This window comes from Loxodonta africana, chromosome 10 (assembly GCF_030014295.1).
Source record: "Loxodonta africana isolate mLoxAfr1 chromosome 10, mLoxAfr1.hap2, whole genome shotgun sequence".
Lineage (NCBI taxonomy): Eukaryota > Metazoa > Chordata > Mammalia > Proboscidea > Elephantidae > Loxodonta > Loxodonta africana.
Window position 1 is genome coordinate 75,153,640 of NC_087351.1, and position 26,060 is coordinate 75,179,699.

At 39.2% G+C, this 26,060-nt stretch overlaps 1 protein-coding gene and 1 long non-coding RNA gene across 3 annotated transcripts in view; one reads left to right on the forward strand and one right to left on the reverse strand.

Annotated features, from left to right (window-relative positions):
* LOC111750161 (uncharacterized) overlaps window positions 1–26,060 on the reverse strand; it is a 228,258-nt gene that overhangs the window by 106,148 nt on the left and 96,050 nt on the right. The gene's annotated exons all lie outside the window — the stretch shown is intronic.
* Window positions 2,816–26,060, forward strand: part of RHOJ (ras homolog family member J) — a 107,757-nt gene continuing 84,512 nt past the window's right edge. The window contains exon 1 of the mRNA XM_003408697.4: window positions 2,816–3,830. Coding sequence (XP_003408745.1) covers window positions 3,653–3,830 — 178 coding nt within the window. The 5' untranslated portion in view covers window positions 2,816–3,652. The remainder of the gene's footprint in view (window positions 3,831–26,060) is intronic.

Below are 26,060 nucleotides of genomic sequence, written 5' to 3' on the forward strand. Positions count from 1 at the left end.
ATACTGCTTGATCTCAGGGACAAGGTCAAAGGCAGAATCCCCTCAAAGTTCTGCCAAACACATATCATAACCTCGTGCTCGAAGTGATCATGTTAATCTGTAGGGTTGGGCTCTTGACCCTCTCAACCATTCCTTTAACCTGCACAGATGTTTGGCTGCCACCTTCACACTCAGGCTGTTTTTTTAGAAGAAACACGAACGTTTTCAAATTGAAATTTTATTATCATATATTCCAGATGTTCCAGGTAGACTAAATGAAAATAAGTATAGAAATCACATGTCATCATTGGTGCCTTCAAAAGCTTCAGAATGGGACTAAATGTAAAAAATTCAACTTTCTGACTGAAACTTAACCTCAACCAAGTCATCTCTGGTAGTCATTCAGGCTGTTCACTGATACTTGGTTCACTCCTTCTTCACACATGGTAGGATTAAGGGTCAAACATGGGCATGTGACTTGCTTTGGCCAATGAATATGAACAGAAGTGTTACCTCCAGCAGGGAGCTCTAAGAGCCAGTGATGCTTCACCACATTCATTTTTTCATCTGCCACAGTGATCACCAGTGTTCTCAATGTGGCTGCCCCATCAGCCTAGATCCCTGAATGAAGATGACAATAATAAACAATAGCGGTATAGTGTAAGCAAGAAATAAATGTGTTCCATCTAAGATACTCTCTACTCTTCTGGAGTAAAAGAGAATGAAAGAAAACGAAGACTGAAAGAAGAAACTAGCCCACAGGACTAACAGCCCATATGAACCAAAGCCTCTTCTAGCCTGAGATCAGAAGAACTAGATGGTGCCCAGCTACCACTACCAGCTGTTCTGACCAGGGGCACAATAGAAGGTCCTGGATAGAATGGGAGAAAACTGTAAAACAAAACTCAAATTCCTAAAAAAGGCCTGACTTAATGGATTGATGGAGACTAGAGGAATCCCTGAGACTATTGCCCTAGAATACCCTTTGAACTTGGAATTGAAGCTATTTCTGCAGGTAACCTTTCAGCCAAATAATAGATGGGCTTATAAAATAAAAAATATCACCCATGAGTAAGTAACGTGCTCTCTTAAACAATTAACTATATGAGACCAAACAGTCAATAGTTACCCAAAAGCAAAAATGAGAAAGCAAAGAGGTGAAGGGAAGTTAGATCAACGGAAACAGAACAAACAGAACAGAAATAATGAGAGTGCTAACACATTGTAAAAATTGTACCCAATGGCATGCAACAATTTGTATAAAAATTGTTAAAAGGGAACTTAATGTGCTGTATAAACTTTCACCTAAAATACAATAAAATGTTATTTAAAAAAATAGTAATTATGACAATTTTAGAACATTTAATAGCACATTCCTGATAACTAAAGATACTAAATAGTATGTGTAGGACTTTTTTCCTTAAAATAAGTGAATACAGCTTGATAGAAGGAAATACAAGAAAAAGATGAGTGTGCTGAATTATGGGAACCAGGCAGTGGTGTGCTAATAAGTATGAGAGGAAAAAAAAAAAAGAAATGTGTTACTTTAAATCATTGAGCTTTGGGGGGTGGTGGTTAATGCCACATAACCTAGCTGATGCACCACAAGCTGACTAAAATGCCATCCCTCAAAAGAAAGAAATATCAGGACATTAAGCACTATGGCAAATGTTACTATAATCAAAAACAAGAAATTTGGGGCTATATCTATTATACAGTGGCACATATATTAGATATGGCCGTACATATTATGGGAAACCCTGGCAGCGTAGTGGTTAACAGCTACAGCTGCTAACCAAAAGGCTGGCACTTCAAATCTGCCAGGCACTCCTTGGAAACCCTATGGGGTAGTTCTACTCTGTCCTATAGGGTCGCTATGAGTTAGAATTGACTCGACGGCAATGGGTTTGGTTTGGTTATACATATGATGAGGCTGCCTTGGTGGCGCAATGGTTTGCACTTGACTACTAACCAAAAGATTAGCTTCTTGAATCCACCCAGGAGTGCACAAGAAAGGGCTGGTGATCTACTTCGATAATATTACAGCCATTAAAACTCTGAAACACATGGGGTCACCATGATTCAGAATCAACTCAATGACAACAAATTATATATATATATTTTTTTTTATTGATAGTAACTTATTAAAGCAAAAGTCTCTCTCACTAAAAAGGAGAAAACATACTAACAAAAAAGAAATCTCAAAGCAAATGGATAATTTGAATTCTTAAAAATCAGTGTCCAAAAATCCCAAATAAAAACTTCTCCATCAAAAAAAAAAAAACTTGACCCATTTGTCAAAATCACTTACAGAGTTCCACTTCTTTTCTAAGACCAAGTACATTAATCGAACACAGAGCTTCAAAGGGGCTTCATTTTGAGTGACCCAACAGACAAATAAATTAGCTGCCAATGGCTTTTTTGTAATTGAAGAGGGCCAAGGTGACCCAAGAGAACTAAATCAAAAAGGGATACTTCCAAGCCAAAGCAGCATTTGAGACCTGAAACAAACCAAAAAGCTGTGCTACCCACTCCCATTTCCAAGAGTGTTAAGTGTGAGCCAAGCACATGTGTGTTTATGCACTAATAAGAAGATGCAAGTTTGTCCAACATCTGATTGATTTCTTATGTGCTACAATCATAAAAATGTTTGTGTCTGGAACACGTTTAAGTGCGGTGCTCAAATGAGGCAGCTTATAAACCTGATCACACATACTCTACCTATGACCTACAAAAATGTTTCCCTCTCAAACAATGTAACTCTGAAGGGTTTTCTTCTTTATTGCAGGGGAGCACCGCTGAAAGCTTCTTATTTAAGGATGTTAGGAACTGTCCGTTTTTAATTTGCAGCGATTTTAACTGATGACTCAGTCAGGGATGATGTCATCTGTTATCCTACAATTTCTGGTGTGGTTCTCTCTTGCTCACTTAAACCATTCCCTCTGATTCTGTGGCAGACTGTCCTCCTCGGTTTTCATCCTGTCGTCAGCTTCTTCCCAGCCAGCCACGGGCAAACAACCCCACAGCAGTGGAAGAAACAGGAAGTCTGACAGCTTGAGTCTGCAGTGGGACCCCTAGTGTTTTCCCACTCCATGTCCTGGCATCGTTCCCCAGAAGTACAAACACACACACAGAGCTCCCATTGTTACAGCCTTCCCAGCCCACTGATCCTAATATGGAATGCAGCAGGAAACCCATGATTTCCTGACACTCGGCAAACTAAAGGAAGCAAGGGAAAAACTCCATTAAAAAGCCCAGCTTTCCTCCATGTTAGATGTGAAGTGGAAAATGCAGAAGATTTAGCAAAATTCCACCGTGTCCTGAACCAGGCTGGTGAGGGGGAAGCAGAGTGAAACCCTCGGGGCTGCTGAGATTTCTAGACTGCCAGGAAGCCCCTAGAACTCTGTGAAAATGAGGATTTCTTAGCTCAAACTTACAGGGAAAAGGGACAGACCCTTCTCATCATTCCCCCAAGTGTGTGTTACTTTTCTTGACCAGGATGATGAGCAAGAGGGCATGTACCAGCTGCCTCGGCCATGTCTGTGTGAGCCAAGGTACTCAAAGTAAAGCAGAGTGAACTCAAGCCCGGCTCTGCTGCCCGCCGCTTCATGTGCTTTGGGGAGAAGCAGAAGCAACAGCAGCAGCAGGAGTCCCAGCAGCTGGAGCCGCAAGAATGAACTGCAGAGACGGAAATGACAGCAGCTGCGCCTGTGGTGGCAACGACGAGAAGAAGATGTTGAAGTGTGTGGTGGTGGGTGACGGTGCCGTGGGGAAAACCTGCTTGCTGATGAGCTACGCCAACGACGCCTTCCCAGAGGAATACGTGCCCACTGTGTTTGACCACTATGCAGGTAAGAGAAGGTGGACAGCCTGTCTGCACACGGGGAGAACGACGCAGAGGGGCCTGGCTTATTTCTGTCGTTCCTGGGAGTGGGCCTGGCAGTCACCAGGTAGCTTGGCATAACATACAACCAAGGAATTTGCTGGAATTGTTGGGGGAACAATTTGTACCTCCATTTGTATGACAACACCTTCCCCCCACCCCTGCTTAAATCAAATGAATAATACTGGGGAAATAGCCTCAAATGGCTTCTAGGCTTTGGCGCCAAAGATTTTAACTCAACATGTGCCTGAAGATTGATCAGTTTTTCACTGGGAACGTTTTTTTCTAACGTAGTGTAATTGCATCACAATTCTATCTGCAAAAGGCAAAAATTACCGTTAGACACACGACTGGTGAAAGAAGTATTCTTGCTACTTTTCAAAGATTTCACCTCCGGCCACTCATAAATGAAAAGGCCAAGATTAATTAACATCAGAACGCTCATTTTTCTATAACAACTGGTGTCGTAATACTGTACTTTCATTTTCCTGGTGTTGTAAATGGGGGGGGGAGTATTAACAGATTTTAGATCTCTGTTAATCCACATGTTAAAAAATTTTTTTTTAATTTATATTTTTTAAAAATGTAAAAGTAAACATAAAAGATAAAAAAAAAAAAAAATTTGGATCCTTTTAAAGTACAGAATATCCCAAAAGGACAAAACTGGGCATGAGATATTTCAAATCATGACATTTAAGATACGGTAGCCACAACGTAATTCTTTCAGCCAACCTTTCTGTTTTGAGTGTTCAGAAACTTCTAGGTGTACTCATCAGGGTAATCATATTATCTGGGTCTATTTTGAGTATTACTTTTCCTCTTAATTTCTAAAACAAATCTTATTAAGTTCCTCAGAATCAAGTTTATGAAATTCTTCAAGCTTATACTACCCTAAATATTATAACTTTTGGAACCTAGTGATCGATGTGGCAAATTATCAGAGATTTGAGATTTTGTCAGAGGAAAATTTCTTTTCCTTCACCTTGGCTTTGAGTCAGGTTTAGCAGAGGGGAAACGGCCCACAGGAAACCTGTGTGAGTGCTTGGTTCCCCATGTGGCCGCTGGAAATTCTCTTTCTACAGGAGGTAGCTTCTTTTCCAGAGCTGAGCGATCACCTAAATCCCCTCCTCCACCTATATTTACATGATTTATGACATTACTACATAGCAGATAGGGAAAAAACCACAAGGAAAATAATACCCATTTCCCAGCAGGTTTTTCTACATTTGCAGAAGTTCAGAGTAAATTTTAACTCTGACTCCCTTAAGCTTTTCTGAAAATATAATGACTATGCCCACAGAAGAACATTTTAATGAGAACAGAATAAACAAAAGAATAGGTAAACTTTGATCTTGGGAAAAATAATAATAATATTAAAATTAGTGGATTGTACCTTCAGAAAGTTACTCAGATTCTTGACCTGAAAACATCTTAACAAAGACTATGTACTCTAGACCTTCTTTCTGTCACTAAAGGGAAATCTGGCTGGTACCTTATTCTATAAACTTTTAGATCCAAGGTGGAACCCAAAATCTACTGAAGGGAGAGGCTTCAAAGGCTTATGAAAATGATGCATCCAAACCCCCACCTGCTGGGAGAACCAGTTAGAGTACAGGTGTCAGGAAGAGGAGAAAACCACCTTTAAAGATAAAGTCAGCCTATTAAAAACAAACACATTAGAGAGAAAACAAACGCTGGGCCACAGTGAAGATGGAGGTATAGCATAGTGCTCAAGATGTTGAGTTTTAGACATAAGTTCTCATACTGGCTCTGCCATTTACTAACTGTGTGACCTCAAGCAAGTTACTAAGCCTCTCTGTGCTTCAGCTATCACATTTGAGAACATGGACAATAAAGTTATCTGCTTCCTGGGTTATTTGTAAAAATAAATTAATACATGCAAAGTTCTTAGGACAGTGTCTCACACGCGGTAAATAGTAGGTACATGATAGCTATTATTATTAAGAATAAGCTCTCTACACTGGCACACAACTCTGAAAGGGAATTAAAGTTTAATTAAAAGTAAAGACAACAACAAGGAAAAATATAATTCAAAAATTATCTTCCAGATGAAATGGAATGTGCTTGAGTATATGCATTGCCCTTACAAAATGGTTGTTAGGTGCCATCGAGTCTGTTTCAACTAATAGCAACTCTATGTACAACAGAACAAAATACTGCCCACTCCTGCACCATCCTTGTAATCATTGTTATGCTTGAGCCCATTGTTGCAGCGGGTATGTCAATCCATCTCATTGAGGGTCTTCCTCTTTTTTTTCTTACCCTCTACCTTACCATGCATGATGTCATTCTCCAGTGGCCGGTCATGATAACAAAATAGTTATCATACAGTCAGTGACAGATATGCCTACATGGATTAATAGTAATGGGAGCAGAAACATTAGTGTTACATGGATGACTGTAGAAAAATCAACAAGCATGTGGAAAAAATTGTTTTAAGTTTTACGAATCTTCATTATTAACCCTTCTTCCTACCTACCAGGATCCAAAAAAGCTACGTCTCCTCCACGTAACATTCCTTCACTCATCAAGAAGACTTCCTTGCTCCATCTTCAATCCATCTCCAAAAATTTGTGTGCATCTCTAGAACTCAACTTCCACCATTGTATTGAAAGTTACCTGTTTCCCCATTTTTCTGCCCAGGACCATAACATGAGCAAGGAATATTCTTCCACTGGGCTAATCCTTTACATGTTTGGGTCTATTTGTTATAGAGTTTAGCATACCCTCACTAATCCAGTGGCTTTTTAATATAATCAGACACAAATGTGTAGACTGCTTGTGTTGTTTGTTTACTATACTATAGCCTCTATTTACTACCTTGCAAGCTATTTGACCTTGGACAAATTGATTAATATCTTTGTGTGTTGGTCTCTTGATTAGGAAAATAATAGCACTTACATCAGAGGACCATTCTAAAGAAACGATGAATTCCTTAAGGGAAAGGGCTGTGTCTTGCCAAATCCAATGGTCACTTCTCATTCCTCATCTTAGCTGATCTTCTGGATTTGTAAACAGTGACAAAATGACTTTCCAGACTACGTGGCCTTGACAAAGAAACTCTAGGAGTTTTTTCTCTTGGCTTCTAGGGTACCTTATTTCCCCTCACTGGCAAATCTTTCTCCATCTCCTTTACTGCCTCCTCCATCTCTCCCTAACCAAAACGTTGGCATACCTCAGTGTTCAGTCCTTCAGTCCTCTCTCTTCTCTATTTATTCCCATCCCTTAGTTGATTACCTAATGCTTATCTTCCAGATCTTCCTCAGAAAGGCCTTTAATTAGCAACATTATTTCACACACACGCACACACACATACAGTCACTCTTTAACCTCTTATCCTGCTGAATTTGTCTTCACAGCATTTTAACACTCAGAATCAACTTGATAGCAATGGGTTTGGTTTTTGGTTTTTGACAATATACATATTTGTTTATCGTTTTAGATAATAAATTCTATAAACACCGGAACACAAACTCCATGAGGGCACGGACTTTGTCCTGTACACTGCTCTATATCTAGCCTCTAAAACAGCCTGATACATAACAGGCTCTCAATAGATAATCATTGGAAGTTGAATTTAAAAAAGAATGTCTTAATCATCACAGTCCAATGGCTAGCACTATAGACCAGGCCAGTAGAAAAGGTCACTCGTGCTTTTTACAAGTGTGCCTTACAGCCCAGATTTCTACTCCCTTATAGGGATGACTCAAAAATGTCCGCAACTTACCTAGGAACGATCATGTTTCTTCTCACATCCTCTCTTTACCTATCTTTAGCTTTGAGTTTTATAGCAGATCCTTTACTGGTAAGATATACTCTTGCCAATAAATGCTTCACATGCCATATGACATAAAGGTAAGACCTAGTTTTGAGTTTAATTAGATTGCATTTTCAGTTAATTGGATTGTGTGCATGGCTTGTATGTTTGTGTGCATGAGTGTGTAAAACAAGCCTCTTCTAGCTGAAACCTGTGCGTGACGTACCTGATTTGCCATTTTCATCACCCTCTGTATTCGAATTGATTTCATCTGTGGGTCTTTCTTCCTTCACCCATCCCTCCTATGGTTTCTTTGTCAAGGCCACATAGTCTGGAAAGTCATTTTGTCACTGTTTACAATACCAGGCCTCCTATAAAGGAAATTCGCACAATTCATGGAAAGGGGGGAAAATCTAGTTACTCTAACAGCTGAGTGAGATGTAAAATCAAATAAAATTATTTTTACAGAGGGCTAAAAATTGGTTCTAACTTTTTTTTGCTAAATTAACTGGTGGTAGGTCTAAGTAGGCTCAGTCACAATCTTAATGACCAGGGGAAAAAAAATTAGTATGTTCAATCCACCAGGGATGGGGGGAAGCAATAGCATAGAGTGAATAAAAACAAAGTTCTGGGTCTATAAAGGGTTGTGACATACTCCTGACCATTTGAGATTATTTACTCAGGAGTTTCTCTTTTGCTCTTTCTGAAGACGCCTGAGAATCTATGCAGAATGAGTGAGGTTCACTTTTTTGTAAGCCAAAAGGAAACCTAAAACAACTCTCATGGGACTATGGGATAAATCACCTTAGATATAGGAGCCCTGGTGGTGCAGTGGTTAAGAGCTATGGCTGCTAACCAGAAGGTTGGCAGTTCGAACCCACCAGCCACTCCTTGGAAACCCCATGGGGCAGTTCTACTCTGTTCTATTGGGTCTCTATGAGTCTGAGTTGGCATGATGGCAATGGATTTGGTTTTTGGTTTATAAACTTTTAGATATAAATGAAAGAATGAATAAAGTTTGTGAAAGAGGAGACAAGAACAGGCCAGTTGAATCACTCACTCATTTCCTCCTAAATGTAATGATACTCAAAAAACCAAGTCTTGTAGTTACTCAATTCTCTAATACCTCTTTTTGGGGCAAGTGTGATATGTCTCTGGTGCCTTTTCTGGACTCAGTGAGGCTACACTAAAAACTCAGTGACAGTTCTTTCTGCAATCTACATTGCAATACTTACGAGAGCAAACACATTCAGAGGCTTCAAGGACAGACACTGCACACCCAGGAAGGCCAAACACACTGCGGAAATAGTAAATGGTGAGCTGCCTCTCTTAGGAAGAAGGAAGACTAGGGGAGGGAAAAAGAAAATTAAGTGTCTGTGACCAGAGTGGCACCTGCCAGACAGTACAAGAAAAGCCACGCCCCCAAGGCGGGAAACTGCACCTGCAGTCTGTGACCTTCCTGCATTCCAATTGTAGCTGACAACAAGCCAAGGATTGTGACCAATTCAGGCCTCAATGAACAGGCTGTGAGCAAAACTTTCAGTGCTGCGCAGCCTGGCTCCTTTCATTGTCTCAGCTAAAAAGCTTTCATAAACCTTACTAACTTACCACCTGTTGAAACTGGGCTTCAGGTAAATAGTTTTTCATTTCTGGGGCAACTTTTACCAAAATCTGCCACCTCTCCCTCTCCTCGGGGAGCAAATAGCAAATGTGGCTCCGGAAATGGCTCAACAAATTGGATGTCTATGTTTTTGGATACAGTTGCCCTAGTCTACAGAGACAGCGTGAAGCTGAGCAACGCGCATAAGGTCTCTTAGGAAAGGACAGGTAAGAAAATGCAACAGAAACTGTCTCCCTCATCAGTCCTGAGCACAAGGTCTGCAAGAGGTCCCATGGGACTGCACCCTCTGTGTAAGGATGTAAGTTCAGATTTGGCTAAAAAGTTACTTCGCATAAACAAAAATTCATGATGCCCCTTTGGGCTAGTTAGTAGAAATCAGTTCATTTTCTTTGTAAAACACAGTCAGGAAAATTCCCATCTTGAATTCAGTAGAGGCCAGCTCTTAGCTACAGAGTGGCCTGGCATTGTTCCTGAAGACTATAGAGTTCACCAACTTTTTGGATGTGCCCAAACTGCACAAAACAAACACTCGATCCATCTGTATTTACTCAGCATTTTTTTTTCTTAGTTCATATTACAGTGTTCCTCTATGGTATTCTTCGTTCTCAATCTCCGTATGAATTTTATTATGACCACATGTGATTCGACAAGCAGTGTGGTGGTATTAACTATGAAACTGGAATGCCTCTAGAATATGTGCTAACAACAACAACAGCTATACATTCATATGGTGCTTGTTATGTTTCAAACTGTGGTGTTGCTGAAGAATATTGAATTTGCCATTGACTGCCAGAAGAACAAATCAGTGTTAAAAGAAACACAACCAGAACACTACTTAGAAGCGAGACTAGTGAGAATTTGGCTTGCTTACTTTGGACATGTCATCAGGAAAGACCAATTGCTAGAAAAGAACATCATGGTTGGTAAAGTAGAGGGTCAGTTAAAATAAGGAAAACCCTCAATGAGATGGCTTGACACAGCCAAAATAATGGACTCAAACACACCAACGATCATGAAGATAGCACAGGACCAGGCAACGTTTTGTTCTGTTATACATAAGGTCATCATGAGCTGCAGCCAACTCCATAACAACATGGTTCAGGCATATTTGAAGCATTTTGCATATATCAACTAATTGTCTCCTTACAATGGGCCTATGAGGTAGGTGTTATTATTTTCACAATTTTACTACTGAAGAGAGCAATACACAAAGATATTAATCAATTTGGCCAAGGTCAAATAGCTTGCAATGCAGTAAACAGAGGCCATAGTACAGTAAGCAAACAACACAAGCAGTCCACACATTTATGTCTGAATATATCTGAATATATAAATCCACACACTTACATCTGAATATATCTGGATTAGTTAGGTATGCTAAACTGCTATAACAAATAGATCCAAACATGTAAAGGATTAACCCACTGGAAGAGTATTCCTTGCTCATGTTATGGTCCTGGGTATGTAAGTCAGTGGGGCTGTTTTCCTTCCCGTGATCATTTAGGGACACAGGCTCCTTTCATCATGTGACCCTACCATCCCCTAAGATCTTAAATGGGAAGTTTTATGGGCCAGGCCTGGACATAATAGACATCATTTCCAGTCCATGCTCTACAGGAAACAATTTACTCATAAGGCCACACCTGACTCCAGGGAAGGCTGGGAAATAAAGCCCACGTATGTGCACGAAGGAAAGATGGATTTTAATGGATACCAGTAATCTCTGCCTGGGTCAGACCCTGTGGCCACCAAATATTCTTGCATATCTTTTCCCACATGTAAAGCACACTTCACTTTTCCAAAGCGGGGACAACCCAGCATCCCATCTAGTCACTGCAACATCTGTAGCTGATGTACAATCCTCTCTATTTGATCTAGATGTGATTCCTTGTTGTCCAATAAAAGGCAAATTATTGCTTCATACATACAATCACTCCTTATACAACTGTGGAGCAAGAACAGAATATCCAAAATATACAAACCCCCATTCAGAAAAAGGAAGAATGGGAGACACACAGCAATAATACAATCCTGCTGGCAGGCACTGGAGCCCTGACAGGCATTAGGACGATCCTCTGCCCTGCCAGTGGAGGGAAGGTTTTTTTCATTGATTCTGATTCTGTTCTCTGGGAGAAACTCCTTTGTCCATTGTTTGCTACTCTCCCTGGCTTTGCCCTCTGGTAGGTTCTTCTTCCTTGTGCATTATTCTCATGGCTTATTTGAATTGGGCCTCAGAGAGTATGCCTTTTTGGGAGACTGTACAGCTTTCACAGTCTACTTGCTTCTGCAATTTTGTGGCCTGAAGTGTTATTTTTACAGTCACAAGCATTTTGGGTCCAGGCTTTGGATTTCTTTGGAAACATTATTCCCTCAAAATCTTACCAGGCTTCTGGCAATTTCTATGTGCCAGTAAGCACATCCAAACCTAATGTATACCTTTCCTAGTCAAACTTCTTAAATATGTTTTATTTGTCCACTTCCTCTAGCTAATGCCTTTCTCTCGCAAATTAATGATAGCTACCTGGAGACCATATGAAACAATAGGCTTAGATGAGAAAGCAACACCCTAGATCTTATCACCTAGCCACAGAACTGATTTTTCTATTTTTAACAGAGAAGTCTTAACAGACCATTGTAGCTCAGAACCTTTTTAAATCACATCTTCTTCTATTTGTGAGATCCAGAGACAGTCAATTTTTCCAATACCAAGAGGCTCTTAATATCTGTGCTCTATCAAGCTGTGGTTAAAAAAAAAAATTTTTTTTTTGATTCTTCTCTCTAACACTTTGCTAAACACAGTAACAATTAACATATACTAATATCCTGACTTTTTCAAACCTTTTCATCTAGTGCTATACACTCAGAAGGAGCGTAGTTTACCTTCCAGGTTTCACAGGCTATAGCTTTACAAAATTTTTGCCACAGGAATCTTTAGCTTTTCAGCTTGCTTTATTTGCTCACCACTGGCCACCTAACTGCTAAGCCAACAGCACATATTTTTTAGGTTTTTGTAATGGTCCCATACACTACTGAGTAGGCTGTAACAAATAAACCCAAATATATAATGGTCCAAACTATTAGAAATCTATTTCTTACTCACATACCAGACATGGGCAGATATTCAGGTTGATGAAATGGCTCTGCTCCATGTGATCATTCAGGGATCTACTTATTCTATCTTATGTATCTATTATCCTCTAGAGCTTTGTAGCGCTCTCCATGTAGACAATGGAGAGAACTCAGACCCAAGGCTACATACAACTAACTCTAAGGGAGGCCAACTTTGTTCCCAAAGAAGGAGCAGATAGATTTTAATGGACACTTAGTAATCTTTACCACTGTCACTAAGCTGAAAAAGCTTACATCAAATAGTCCCAAATAAACAATACAAACTACACTAAACACACTTAATTAGCTATTTATTCAACTATAATTGACATAACTGTATTTCCCAAACTTGCCTAAAATCCACTGCTGTAAAGTCAATTCCGACTCATAGTGACCCCATAGTGTTTCCAAGGCTGTAAATCACTAAGGAAGCAGACTGCCACGTCTTTCTCTGTGGAGCAGCTGGTGGTTTCAAACTGCAAGCTTTTGGTTATTCTCAAATGCTTTAATCACTGTGCCACCAGGGCTCCTTAAACCTGCCTGGACGCAAGAAAAAATTGTTTGTTAAAAATGCAGATTATTGGGTCCACACCAGGACCGCTAAAGCAGTCCCTCTAAGAGAAAGACCTGTGAGAAGTGTGGCCAGGCTCACAAGGCTAGGAAGGGACAAAAGGAGCATTCAAATCTATCAGCTCAAATGTCACATCATCAGGGGGCTCAGACCACCTGGACTCAAGTAGATTCCATTTATAACCTATTTTATACATAGTTATGAATTCCAGTAATTTGGACTCATAGCAAACTCACGTGGGCAAAGTAGAACTGCTCCAAAGGCTTTTCAAGGCTGTGACATTTCTCAGCAGGTAAAACGTATGGAACTGCCCTTTTGTTGGTCAAAGCCAGTTGAATATTACAAGTTCATATAGTTCAAGCTAATGTAATTGAACATGATTAGAAAACCCTCCTTTATGCTAATAAAGCTTCTAAAGTGTCTATAAATCAAGCAAAAAAGGAACAATTCCACATTCAACCATAAATCATTAAAAAGCAATTTAAAAGCAGATATACATATATATAATTTCTTGACTTGAGAGTTTCTAATGGAAGAGAGCACATGTAAGGCAGAAGAGGCCATTAGAGAATACACAAGGCCGAGAATCAGAAAGCGCTGGAAGCAAGATTGTGCAGGATGGGCAAAAAGGCCTCGGAGTTAGAATAGAGGCAGGAGGGACTTGTAAAGCATGGCAGAAAGAAGACAAGCCAGGCAAACTCAGGCGCACCAAGACCAGCTGCTGGGAGAAATCCCTTGGGCGTGACTGGCAAAGTTGCATAAGAATGAATTGTTGTCCACTGAGCCTGCTGCCTATAAAACAAATAGTCAGCACATCTGTAAAACCTTCAGAGGGGTCACTGAGGGAAATCAGAGAACACCAACTCTGGTGAGAAGAAGCAAAAGAGTCTTAAAATACAGGAAAGAGCCTGGGCTCCTTGGGGTGGTTTTGGTGGTGATCTGTCTTGGACGCCGTTATTGTTCTCTTCCCATCCAGCCCTACGCTTATGATGTGAACAGTAAACATCTGTTTCCTCTCAGCAAATCCTCCTGTTTTTTTCATGCTTTGGCCTAACATTTGGGCAAAAGGAGAAAAAAAAAAACCTCGTAAAATACAGTTTCTCTGAGCTCAAAAAACTCCTACTTGGGTTAGAATTTAGTTCCTGAAAGAGATAGCATATAAATTCTGGGAAGGGCAGAAATTTTGTAACTGGGACTCCGGCACCCTTATCTGGACAACCAATTGACAAGAATTTTCCCTAATGGGGTCCAAGCCTTCATTTGGAGTCTCTTCAGCTGTTTTAACACAAATTGGTAAATCGGACCTCAGAACAGGATTCTACTTGCCAACAAGACAGAAACAATGCTCCATGTGAACTCAGCCGAATGCACAATAATGGACAAAATTCCTACCTGAGCATTATGCAGTAATATTCATAGTTTATTAATAAAAAGTGTAGCTAGTTAATTTTTTTTAGTTAATGTCATTTAGATGAATACTTATTTTGTGTCAAGCTCTGTGTTAGCTTTGCTATCCTCTTTGAACTTCACTGTATCTTGGTTTTTGTGGTTCTTAGTTGTCATCAAGGTAATTCCAACTCATAGCGAACTCATGTTGGCAAAGTACAACTGCTCCACAGGCTTTTCTGTGACCTTTCAGAAGCAAATTTCCAGGCCTGTCTTCCAAGGCACCTCCAGGTAGGTTCAAACCACCAAGCTTTTGGCCAGTAGTTGGGCACTTACCCAGGTATTCCCATTTCACGGGTGAGAAAACTGAAGCTCAGAGTAGTGTGGCCAGGCTCACATGGCTAGGAAGGGACAGAAGTAGCATTTGCATCTATCAGCTCAAATGTTACATCATAAGGGCGCTCAGACCACCTAGACTGAAATGGATTCCATTTATAACCTATTTCATATACAGTTATTTCCTCTCTAGTTATTATTGTTATTGTCCCATTGCTTGTCTTCCCCTAGAAGGTACACTTCATGAAGGGAAGGTTCTTTCTGTCTTGTTTGCTTTTATATCACCAATGCCTGGGATAGACTCCACAACACAAAAGGCACCCAGAAATGCTTAGTGAATGGTTGAATGAACAAAGGAATGAATGAATTGAAAAAATGACACCCAAGAGTCTCACACTCTTAACAATTGAACTTCACTTGAGTCATGACCAAGTGAGAACAGTCAGCATAATTTGCTACACTGAAATTACCCTAAAAGAACATATCCTAAACATCATGAACATACATTCAAAAATATTGTATTGGCCTTATTTAAAACTTATAAAAATATTTTATCTCTCAAAGAAAAAAATTGCAAAAGATTTTGCTCCCAGTCATATTTCAAACCTAAGAAATCTGAGTGATTTAACTAGGTAAAAAGTTGTTTTTCTAATTATGTTAAGGATTTCTGTTTTATCTCTAGTTTTTAATGCTACATCCTAGACGCAAATATAAAAATTTTATTTCTTAAAGAAGTATGTGCTGTATGACTTTTTTTTTTAATATATATTTTTTAGTGTGTTTTCAGTGAAAGTTTACGCAGGAAATTAAGTTCCCATTTAACAATTTCTGTACATACAGTTGGAAACTCTGGTGGCATAGTGGTTAAATGCTACAGCTGCTAACAAAACGGTCAGCAGTTCAGATTCACCAGGCGCTTCTTGGAAACTCTCTGGGGCAGTTCTACTCTTCTACAGGGCCGCTATGAGTCGGAATCGACTCATTAGCAACGGGTTTGGTTTGGTTTTTGTTTTTTTTAATACATATTGTTCAGTGATACTGATTACATTCTTCATAATATGTCACTGTTGTCTTTATTTTCATTTTGGTTATTCTGTTTCCATTAATCTAGCTTCTCTGTCTACTCTTGCCTTCTTATCTTTGGTCTGTGATAAATGTTAACCATTTGGTTTCATCTAGACTATTATTTTGAGGAGCACAGTACTTAGAGGTGATATTTATTTTATGGGCCAGTCTGTCATTTGGCTGAAAGGTGACCTCTGGGAGTAGCTTGAGTTCCAAGTTTAAAGAGTATCTCAGGGCGATAGTCGGGGATTCATCTAGTCTCTATTGGTCCAGTAAGTCTGGGCTTTTTTTTTAGGAATTTGAGTTTTAGTCTACATTTTTCTCCAGACCATGTGTTGAGTCCCTGGTTAGAATGGTAGGTAGTGGTAGATGGGCACCATCTAGTTTTTCTGGTCTCGAGGTAGGTAATGTGATTGTGTTTGTAGACTATTTGTTCTGTAGACTAGTTTCTTCTTTGAGACTTTGGTTTCCTGCTTTCTTTTTAGCTCCAGAAAAAAAAAGAGACTGATAGTTGTATCTTAGATAGCTGCTTGCAAGCTTTTAAGACCCCAGAAGCTACTAACCAAACTAGAATGTACAGCATGGTCTTTATGGACTATATTATGCCACTAGCCTGAGTTACCCGCGAGACGATGGTCCTAAGCCCTCAAACCCAGAAGGCCGACCCTGCGTTTGGTTGCGTCTAGGAAGTATTCATAACTGTGCCCCCACGTGCTTTATTTTATACTTGAAAATATATGTAGCACACATAAACATGTATATACATATGCCTATGGTTATTCATATATGCCTTCCTGAACGTATTTTATACATATATATCTATGTAACTATACACATATTATTTAATTGTTATTACTGCTATTGTAAAATTGTATATTCCCCAATTAATTTTTTTCAAATTTCCATATAAATTGTTCATTCACATTAGTTATATTTATCACAATTTGTCATTGTTCTCTTTAAGTGTCTCTATATCCTTCTTTTGGTGCTCGCCTTTACTATGGGCGTACTGTGCTCACTACTTCCACACTCAGAGCCCCATTTCCCATCACCAAAAGTAACAGGTCTCTAAGTTCTAAAGTTACTTATCACTCCTCCCCTCTTCTCCCTGGTAACCACCAATCAATATTGGTCTCTCTATATTTATCTGTTCTGTCTTCTTACAAAAGAGGGATCATACAGTATTTGTCTTTATATGCTTGACTTATTTCACTTATCACTTTGCCCTCCAGGTCCATCCATGTTATAATATGTTTTGTGGACTCATCGTTGTTCTTTATGGTTGCATAGTATTCCATTGTGTGTATGTTCCACAATTTGCTTATCCATTAATCCATTGATGAGCACTTCCGTTGTTTCCATTGTCTTGCTATTGTAAATAAAGCTGCAATGAGCATGTTGTTGTTATGTGCTGTCGAATAGGTTCCAACTATACCGACCCTATATACCACAGAACAAAATACTGCCCAGTCCTGTGCCATGCTCACAATCGTTGTTACGCCTGAGCCCATTATTGCAGCCACTGTGTCAGTCCACCTCATTGAGGGTCTTCCTCTTTTCTGCTGACCCTGAATGTTACCAAGCATGATATTCTTCTACAGTGACTGATCCCTCCTGACAACATGTCCAAAGTATGTAAGATGCAGCCTCGCCATCCTTGCTTCTAAGAAGCATTCTGGTTGTACTTCTCCCAAGACAATTTGTTGGTTCTTTTGGCAGTCCGCGGTACATTCAATTTTCTTCTCGAACACCACAATTCAAAGGTGTCAGTTCTTCTTCGGTCTCCCTTATTCATTGCCCAGCATTCACAAGCGTATGATGGGATTGAAAATACCATGGCTTGGGTCAGGCACATTCTAGTCTTCAAGCTGACATCTTTGTGTTTCAACCCTTTAAAGAACATAGGAGCGTACATATCTGGTCATGTCAGTAGTTTCTGTTCTCCAGGGTATATACCTAGCAGTGGGATTGCTGGATCCTAAGGTAGCTCTATTTCTAGTTTTTTGAGGAATCACCAAACTGTTTTCCATAATGGTTATACCATTTTACAGTCCCATCAGCATGAATAAGGGTTCCAATCTTCCCACATCCTTGCCAACATTTGTTGTTTTCTGTTTTTTTAATCAGTGCCATTTTAATAGGAGTGAGGTGGTATCTCATTGTAGTTTTGATTTGCATCTCCCTAATAATTAATGATCGTGAGCATCTTCTCATGTGTTTGTTGGCTGCTTGGATATTTTCTTTGGTGAAAGTTCTGTTCAGATCCTTTACCCTGATGGTACAGTGGTTAAGAGCTACAGCTGCTAACCAAAAGGTTGGTAGTTTGAATCCACCAGCCACTCCTTGGAAATCCTATGGGGCAGTTCTACTCTGTCCTATAGGGTTGCTATGAGTCCTAATCAACTCAAGAGCAACGGGTTTATCCAGGAGCATGGGATGTCTTTCCATTTTGTAGGTCTTTTAGTCTCTTGAGGCAGTGTTTTATAATTCTCATTGTATAAATCTTTTATGTCCCTGGTTAGGTTAATCCCTAAGTATCTTATTGATTTGGGGGGCTATTATAAATGGTATTGTTTTCTTGATTTCTTTTTCAAAGTAGTCTTTTTTAGTGTAGAAGAACCCAATTGATTTTTGTGCGTTGATCTTGTATCCTGAAATATTTCTAAATTCTTCTATTCTATCAGTTTTCTTGTGAAATCTTTAGGGTCTTCTATATATAGGGTCATGTCATCTGCAAATAGTGATTTTACTTCTTTTCCAATTTGGATACCTTTTATCTCTCTTTCTTGTCTTATTGCCCTGGCTAGGACTTTCAGTACAATGTTGAATAAGAGTGGTGATATTGGGCACCCTTGTCTAGTTCCCGTTCTCAGAGGGAAGATTCTCAGCCTTTCTCCATTGAGTATGATGTTGGCTGTTGGTTTTTCATATATGCCCTTAGTTATATTGAGGAATTTCCCTTCTATTCCTATCTTGCTGAGAGTTTTTATCAGGAAAGGTGTTGAATTTTATCGAATGCCTTTTCTGCATCGATTGATATGATCATGTGGTTCTTTTCCTGTGTTGTATTTATGTGGTGAATTATATTGACTGATTTTCTGATGTTTAACCACCCTTGTAATCCTGGAATGAATCCCACTGGATCATTGTGTTTTGTTTGTTTGTTTGTTTTATTGCTGTTGGCTAAAATTTTGTTGAAAATTTTTGCATCTATGTTCATAAGGGATATTGGCCTGTAGTTTCCTTTTTTGTGTGATGTCTTTTTCTGGTTTTGGTATCAGAGTTATGCTTGCTTCATAGATAGAGTTCAGTAGTGTTCTTTCCTCTTCTATGTTTTTGAAGACATTGAGTAGGATTGGTGTTAACTCTTCTCTGAATGTTTGGTAGAATTCTCCAGTGTAGCCATCTGGTCCTGAGTTTTTGTTTGTTTGTTTTTGGTAGCTTTTTTTTTTTTTTTGATGATATCATCAATCTCTTCTTCTGTGATGGGCATATTTAAATTTTGTACCTCTGTGATAATTTAGGTAGATAGTGTGTTTCTAGGAATTTTTCCATTTCCTCTAGATTTTCAAATATTTTGGAGTACAATTTTTCATAATAATCAGATATGATCTTCCTTATCTCTGATTGCATTTTTCTCTTGCTGCTTCCAAAATTCTCTCATTGTCTTTGGTTTTCAGGAATTTTATTGGGATATGTCACAGAGTTGATCTTCTGATTGGGGTTCTTGTAGCTTCCTGTATTTGCAGGCTTGGTTCTCTATTCAGGCCTGGGAAATTCTGATTATCTCTTGGAAAATTGTTTCTCTGCCTTTATTGTGGTGGTGGTGCTTTGGGATTCCAATAATTCTAATGTTAGATTTCTTAATTGAATCCCACACTTCTTTTTGGGTTTGTTTGCTTTTCTTTGTTCTTTTCTCTTGTTTCTCTTGAGACTTGATAAGTTCAGTTATTTTGTCTTCTAACTTAGATATTCTATCTTTTGTTTATTTGACTCTATTGTTAAGTGTTTCTCTGGCTTTTTCAGGTTCAGATGTTTTATTCTTCAGTTCCAGTAGTTCTCTTTGTTTTGTTTAGTTTGGTTTAATGTTTTCAAATTCCTTGTTGTATCTCTCATTTTCTTCCTCCATGTGCTTCCTGAACCCCGCTAGTTTGTTTTCTGTACGTTTTTTACTTTCTTTAAATATATTTACTACCATAGTCTGAAAATTATTAATTCTTTGCATTATTCGGGCCTCAATAGAAGAGATTTCCTCTTCTTCATGTTTTGCTTTTGAGTGTCCCTTCTTTTCATGTGCTTTTGTGTTTTCTACTAGTTTTTGTTAAACTTGAGCCATTTTCTTATATTTTCTTTAAATTTTTTATTCTGTTTATTGTGGGAAAATTCAAGCGATCTGTATGCTTGGTCTCTGGGATTCACTATTTATGCACAGGAGGGCGAGTTTTGCTGGACACTTCTGTTGTTGTACACAGTGGGGATCGACTTTACTATGGTGATGATGAGGGTTTGCTTTTTTTTTCAGTCTTTCTCTCACTGGCACCCCTGCACTGGCACACTCACTACCCAAGGTGTCCCTGCTGAGGAATGTCTCCTGCTTGCCTGTCAGTCTGGACTTTTCCCCTTGCCCTGTTGCCCTTGCAGCTCTTCTTGGCCCAGTGCCCGTTAGTTTCAGACCTCAGCAAATTTCAGCAGTACTCTCATGCACCATTATTTCCTTGACCCCTTCCCACTTGTATGGCCCACAGACTCCCAGGCCAATTTGTGCCTCCTTAAAAAATCCAGCTAGATCTCCCTTAGATAAGCTGCCTTTCTGTGTTTCTTGCATGAGTTGTTACCCAGTTCTGTCCCAAAATGGCTGCAATGAACTCATACTCCAGATGTTAGTGGGTAGGACCTCTCAGTTTCTATGCTGACCCTGTTCCTCCTCTCCCCTGCTTCTGGACTCACCCCAATTCTCCAATTCCTATGTTGCTATCTGGAGTTCTGAGATCTCAGTCTGTGTTTATTGTTATTCATTGTTCAGCGTGTTATTTGCTTGAGGAGTAGATGGGAGCGCCTACTCACCATGCCATCTTGCTCCGCACCTTTGTGCTGTATGACTTTTTTTCCCAAATAATGAGATTAATTAAGAGGAAAAGTAATAAGCAGTTAATCTCCTTACTGCATACCAAGCATAAAGCTCCTAAGAATTATGAATGATGTTTCTAAAACGTAACTATTCATTTTTCAGAAGTGTATCAATTTTCAGCTGGTGTACTTGCAAAAGATGCAATGAACATGTTCATATATATTAATAATGGAGCACTTTATACTTGTCATATAAGAGTTATTAGGAGAAAAAAACCTGTGGTTTCTCTCCTTAAGACTTCTTCTCTCTGCTTAGATTAGCTGCATTATCAGATCTAAATGCTTCTTTCCTCAACTAAAATGAATTTCATATGACATTTGCAAAAGTTCAGACTGCTAAATGAGGACCTTAAGAGTTTTCAACGGTAAACATGTTTTTAACTAAACTTTTCAAAAGAGACAGGAAGTGAATGTTAAATCTTAAGTGTCAATATTAGGTGCGAACCTTGCTATAGAGATTCTGCTTTATTCGTTTTGTCCACTTACCCTCTTCATAACTCTCCACACCAAGTTCTTACTTTTAGATAAACTGAATCCATCGGGCTGCAGATCAAAACTGTTTCTTCTTCCTCAAACTCAGCAAAAATGGACAAAACCTCATTACCATCCTCAGAATAATGGCTCTTAATGTACTTGAAGACAAAAGAAAAGTTCATCCTTGTCACCCTCAAACTCTACACCCAGACCCTTCCAACTTTCTTCATGGATCTTTGACCTATTCTTTCCTCATTTTTTATGGGCAACATCTTATGAATTCACTTCAAATCAATCAATTTCAAAAAAGACATTCTATCCCAGGGTAACCTAAACTCAGTGGATTTTTGTGGGCACAGGAAGAAATCTTAAGCTCCAAGCTAACCCTGAATTATATACAAGAGACCATGAGTTATTTTGGACCCTACTACATCATCAACTAAATTTAAGTATAGCAATTCATACAATAAAAAATTATTTCACAATGTGTCAATTTCTACATGTGGATCCTCAAGTGACTTCTAAAACTTCAACTGATGTCCAAGTGTTAGAGCTTACAGTGGTGGGGAAGGTGGTGGGGATGGAGTAGAAGGGAGTTTGAGGGTACAGGTTAAATAAATGCATAGCTTTCAAAGCATCCACACAGTATTTGGAAAAACACACCTAATTTGCCTTCAGTGTCACCGGTACCAGTTGCCACTGAGTTGACTCTTACTTATGGTGACCCACGAATGTCATAGTAGAACTGTGCTCCATAGGGTTTTCAGTGGCTGATTTGTCATAAGTAGACCACCAAGCATTTCTTCTGAGGCACATCTGGGTAAACTCAAGCTTCAAACCTTTCAGTTAGCAGCCGAGCACATTAACCATTTCCATCATCCGGGGACTGCTTTAATCTCACAGGGAGATAGTAAACCCACCATAGTTTTTGTGATATCCTCACTCCTTGGCTTTCCTGTCTTTCACAATCTCATAAGCAGTTCAGAAGCCTATTGCCTGTGAAACAAGGAGGAGAATTTCTATTCTATTGACAGGGACACAGCTCTTTTTTACAGCCAAAGTCTGTTTACTCCCACAAACCCTGCAGTTAAGTCAGAGCGCAGGGCAGGAGAGCACCTCTTCAAGCATTGTGAGGGTATGAAGGATCAGCCCACAGAATGAGCCATTTCCCGTTAAAAATTGCTGGCACTTTTCTACTTCTTTGTAAATGGGTACCAACAACATCTTTAAACAAAGTATCTAATAATGGTGACTTCAGAGAATTTGATGTACTTTTTTCTCCCTTTTCATGGTTCTTAAGACCGATAATCTGTTATTAAAATATATCTACATTTAGACATACATTGAGTATATATTCTGAGAAATATCCTTGTTGCCAGTTGCTGTAGGGTTGATTCCGACTCACGGCGACCTCATATGTGCAGAATAGAGCTGTTCCATAGAGTTTTTAAGGCTGTGGCTTTTCAGAAGCAGATAACCAGACCTGTCTTCTGAGGAGCCGCTACCAAAAACCCAAAACCCCTTGTCATTGAGTCAATTTCAACTCATAGTGACCCTATAGAACAGAATTGAACTGAAACAGCCTCATAAAAATTGTTTTTGTTCTTTTCAGTCTTTTCATGTTCTCTCACTTCTGTTTTTCAAAATTTCCTAAACTTTCTTTGGTTTGTGCACTAAGAGTTTTCTTCTCCCTCTGAATCACCTCTATCTGGTGAATTCTTTATTAAGGAGAATATACATCTGCTATGAGTAAGGCTGTGGCATATTAACTTGACGAGCATCTTCTGATAAACCAAGTTTCATGCTGATATTATTTAAATTTTGTCCTTTATTAAGAAAAAAAAGACAAAGATTTTAATGGCATATGTGAGAATCATAGAAATTCAGTTATGGAAATCAGGCCATGACGCAAGGGGAATGAGGAAGGACGGCACATTTCTTCCTCGGTGAATTAATCAATGATTCAGAAGGAATAATGCAAGTTACCCCTGAGCAATGTCTATCAAATCTATAAAGAGAGAAAATTAAGTAAATGTTTTCTCTGTGATTCTTCAAGGACAAGTTTTTCTATGGCTCCAAACCCTTGGTACTCTTTCCACTTGGGTCCATTAGGATTCTTTCTTTGGTATGGACAGAAATTCTCCTCTATCACTGCCCTAACTTCTGCTCTTTGCTTATTTTAAAATAAAGTCTCACAAATAAGTAGATGCGCAGTATTCCTAGGGACGAAAACAGGCATAGGCAATACCCAGTCCTTGGAATCCCTTGCTGAGTGACTCCATCTCACTCCCCAGGAGAGGTGCTATTGAAATCAGTATCTGCCTAGAGACCTGTTCCATTAAATCAGGGTAGGAGGCTAATGTGAGAGACAGAGCTGTATATTCTTAGAATAGGTCAAAGTGTTCCTTGTAATGTAAAGATTTTGGTTTTAATGTGACTTCCCAAACTTCTCCTTCCTTTGTATATGCTATCGCTTAATGGCTAAAGATGTAGAAATTCAAGAGCAGGACTGAATTTTTTTTTACTAAAGAATCTGACACTATGCCCTATCTCTAAATATCCACATTGTTGTTCTCAGTTTCTTGAGGCAATAACATGCCCCCAAACTTTTCTACCCCTCCTGTTTTGTCTCTCAGCTGCAAGAATAAAAAAAAAAAAAAATTTTTTTTTTTTATTACCTACCTTAAAATAGCTGATTTTATCCCCTTGGCCATGCTGTTCTTCCTAATGAGGCAAGGCTCTTTCCTCTTGTCATACATAGGCTTATAGTAGGCACTTTGTAATAAATGCTGATTGTATTTCTAACACTAGGGAATGGTGATAAAGGATACAGCACCTCTTCCAGTGTCAAGAACACAATTGGTTGCCCTAGTGATGAGAACTGCATTATATATCTCCCAAGAACATACCCAAGGAGATCATCCTAAACTGCAAAATGAAGGAATTAGATTAGACAGGTTTAAATATGACATTGCTGAACAATTTCCAAAGTGGTTTTGGCATCTCCCCCTTCAGAGGTTTTGAAATGATTTGAGTGAGTGAACCTACTTCATAATTGGAGGAGCCTGGTGTTGTGTTGGGTCTAAATGTCAAGAGAACAAAGGCAGAGGTTCTTTAAAAAATGTTTTATTATTTCTTGTCCTCTTCACCTCTGTATACATGGAAAACACAAAAGGAGCTAGGGAAGGGGGAAAGGAAGAACATAGAACAGCTCTTCCTGCTCTCAACTCACCTATTATTGTTTACTGATAAGTGACAAGAATGAGTCGGAGCAAATTTGGGGGCCCATGGGCAGAATCCAGAGGTACAAACCATTTGTGAAGGTATTCCATCTTGGTGGGTATTCCTCCAAGTTTTAACCACTCTGTTGAGTACAGTTGAGAAATAGGAGTAATGGCCAGCTAATTGGACTATTGGTTCTCACAGGACTATTGGTTCTCACAGGACTTTTTGGTCTAGGGAAGAGGCTCTATACCCACTTCTGTCTCTAGGATCCCACCCATCCTCTCTGATCCAAACCCTTAGCCTTGACAGATAGCGCTTCCTTATTGTTACAGATCACTCTTCTCTAATCTCCACCCCAAGTTCTGTATTTATGCATAATATGCTTAGCAGTGGAAACCCTGGTGGCATAGTGGGTAAGTGCTACAGCTGCTAACCAAAGGGTCAGCAGTTCTAATATGCCAGGCACTCCTTGCAAACTCTACAGGGCAGTTCTACTCTGTCCTATAGGGTCGCTATGAGTCGGAATCGACTCAACAGCAGTGGGTTTGGTTTGGGTATGCTTAGCAATTTCCCTAGTCTGCCATCACCTCAGGTGACTCACAGAGGGCCATAAAAGAGGAGGTATACCCAGTGAGTTGAATATTGCAACAAAACCCCGCTCTATCACCCCTGAGTCAGTGTTTCTCTCACAGGGAAGTGCATACTACAGTTTCATGGAAAATTTGTGAAATATTCATTGAGGCTAACTTCCTGCCCAGTTCTGGGCAGGATGTTTTCAACATGAGTGTTCCGACTTTGAATTTTATGGACACCTCTTGGAACTGAACTAAGTACAATCAAGTCAATATTATATTGTTCCTGACTCTGTGTGTGTCTATGTGTGTATGCACACGCATATTTGTATGAAAGAGAGACAGACAGACACACAGACAGACTCTGACTTTTTGGTGATTAAAAAGAAGGAAGGATATATTAATATATTCCTCAGGTATTGCCCTCCAATGCCCTTACACGATTCTGCTCTTCCAGATTAGTGTTGCATCCTTAAAAGATGACTTCAACGTGTTTTACTTTTTTTTTTTTTAGGAAGGGATGGCATTACTCATAAAATCTCCTTAAAATTTTCTATAGTTTTATTTCATATTTCATATTTCAATTTCACTCCACCCTAAGTAAAAAAAAAAAAAAAAAAAATTTTTTTTTTTTTTTACTTAGCCTAAGAGCTTCTAAAAATATCTTACGGAGCAAATTTATTACCACTGTAGCTCTAACACGTACTTTTGCAACGTGCAACAAGGCATATAGGAAGTAATCTGCCTTCATGATAACACAATGTTATAGGGGTCCCCAGGCAACTGATGATTTGTATTAGCTAAACACCCCAGCATTGTGGGTGCTCAAAAGCACTATAAAATGTTATTGTTGGTTATTAGTAATAAATAACTTTATTTATTAAATATGCCACAAGTATAGAATGACGCAAGATGTAATTAGTCAAAAGGTACAG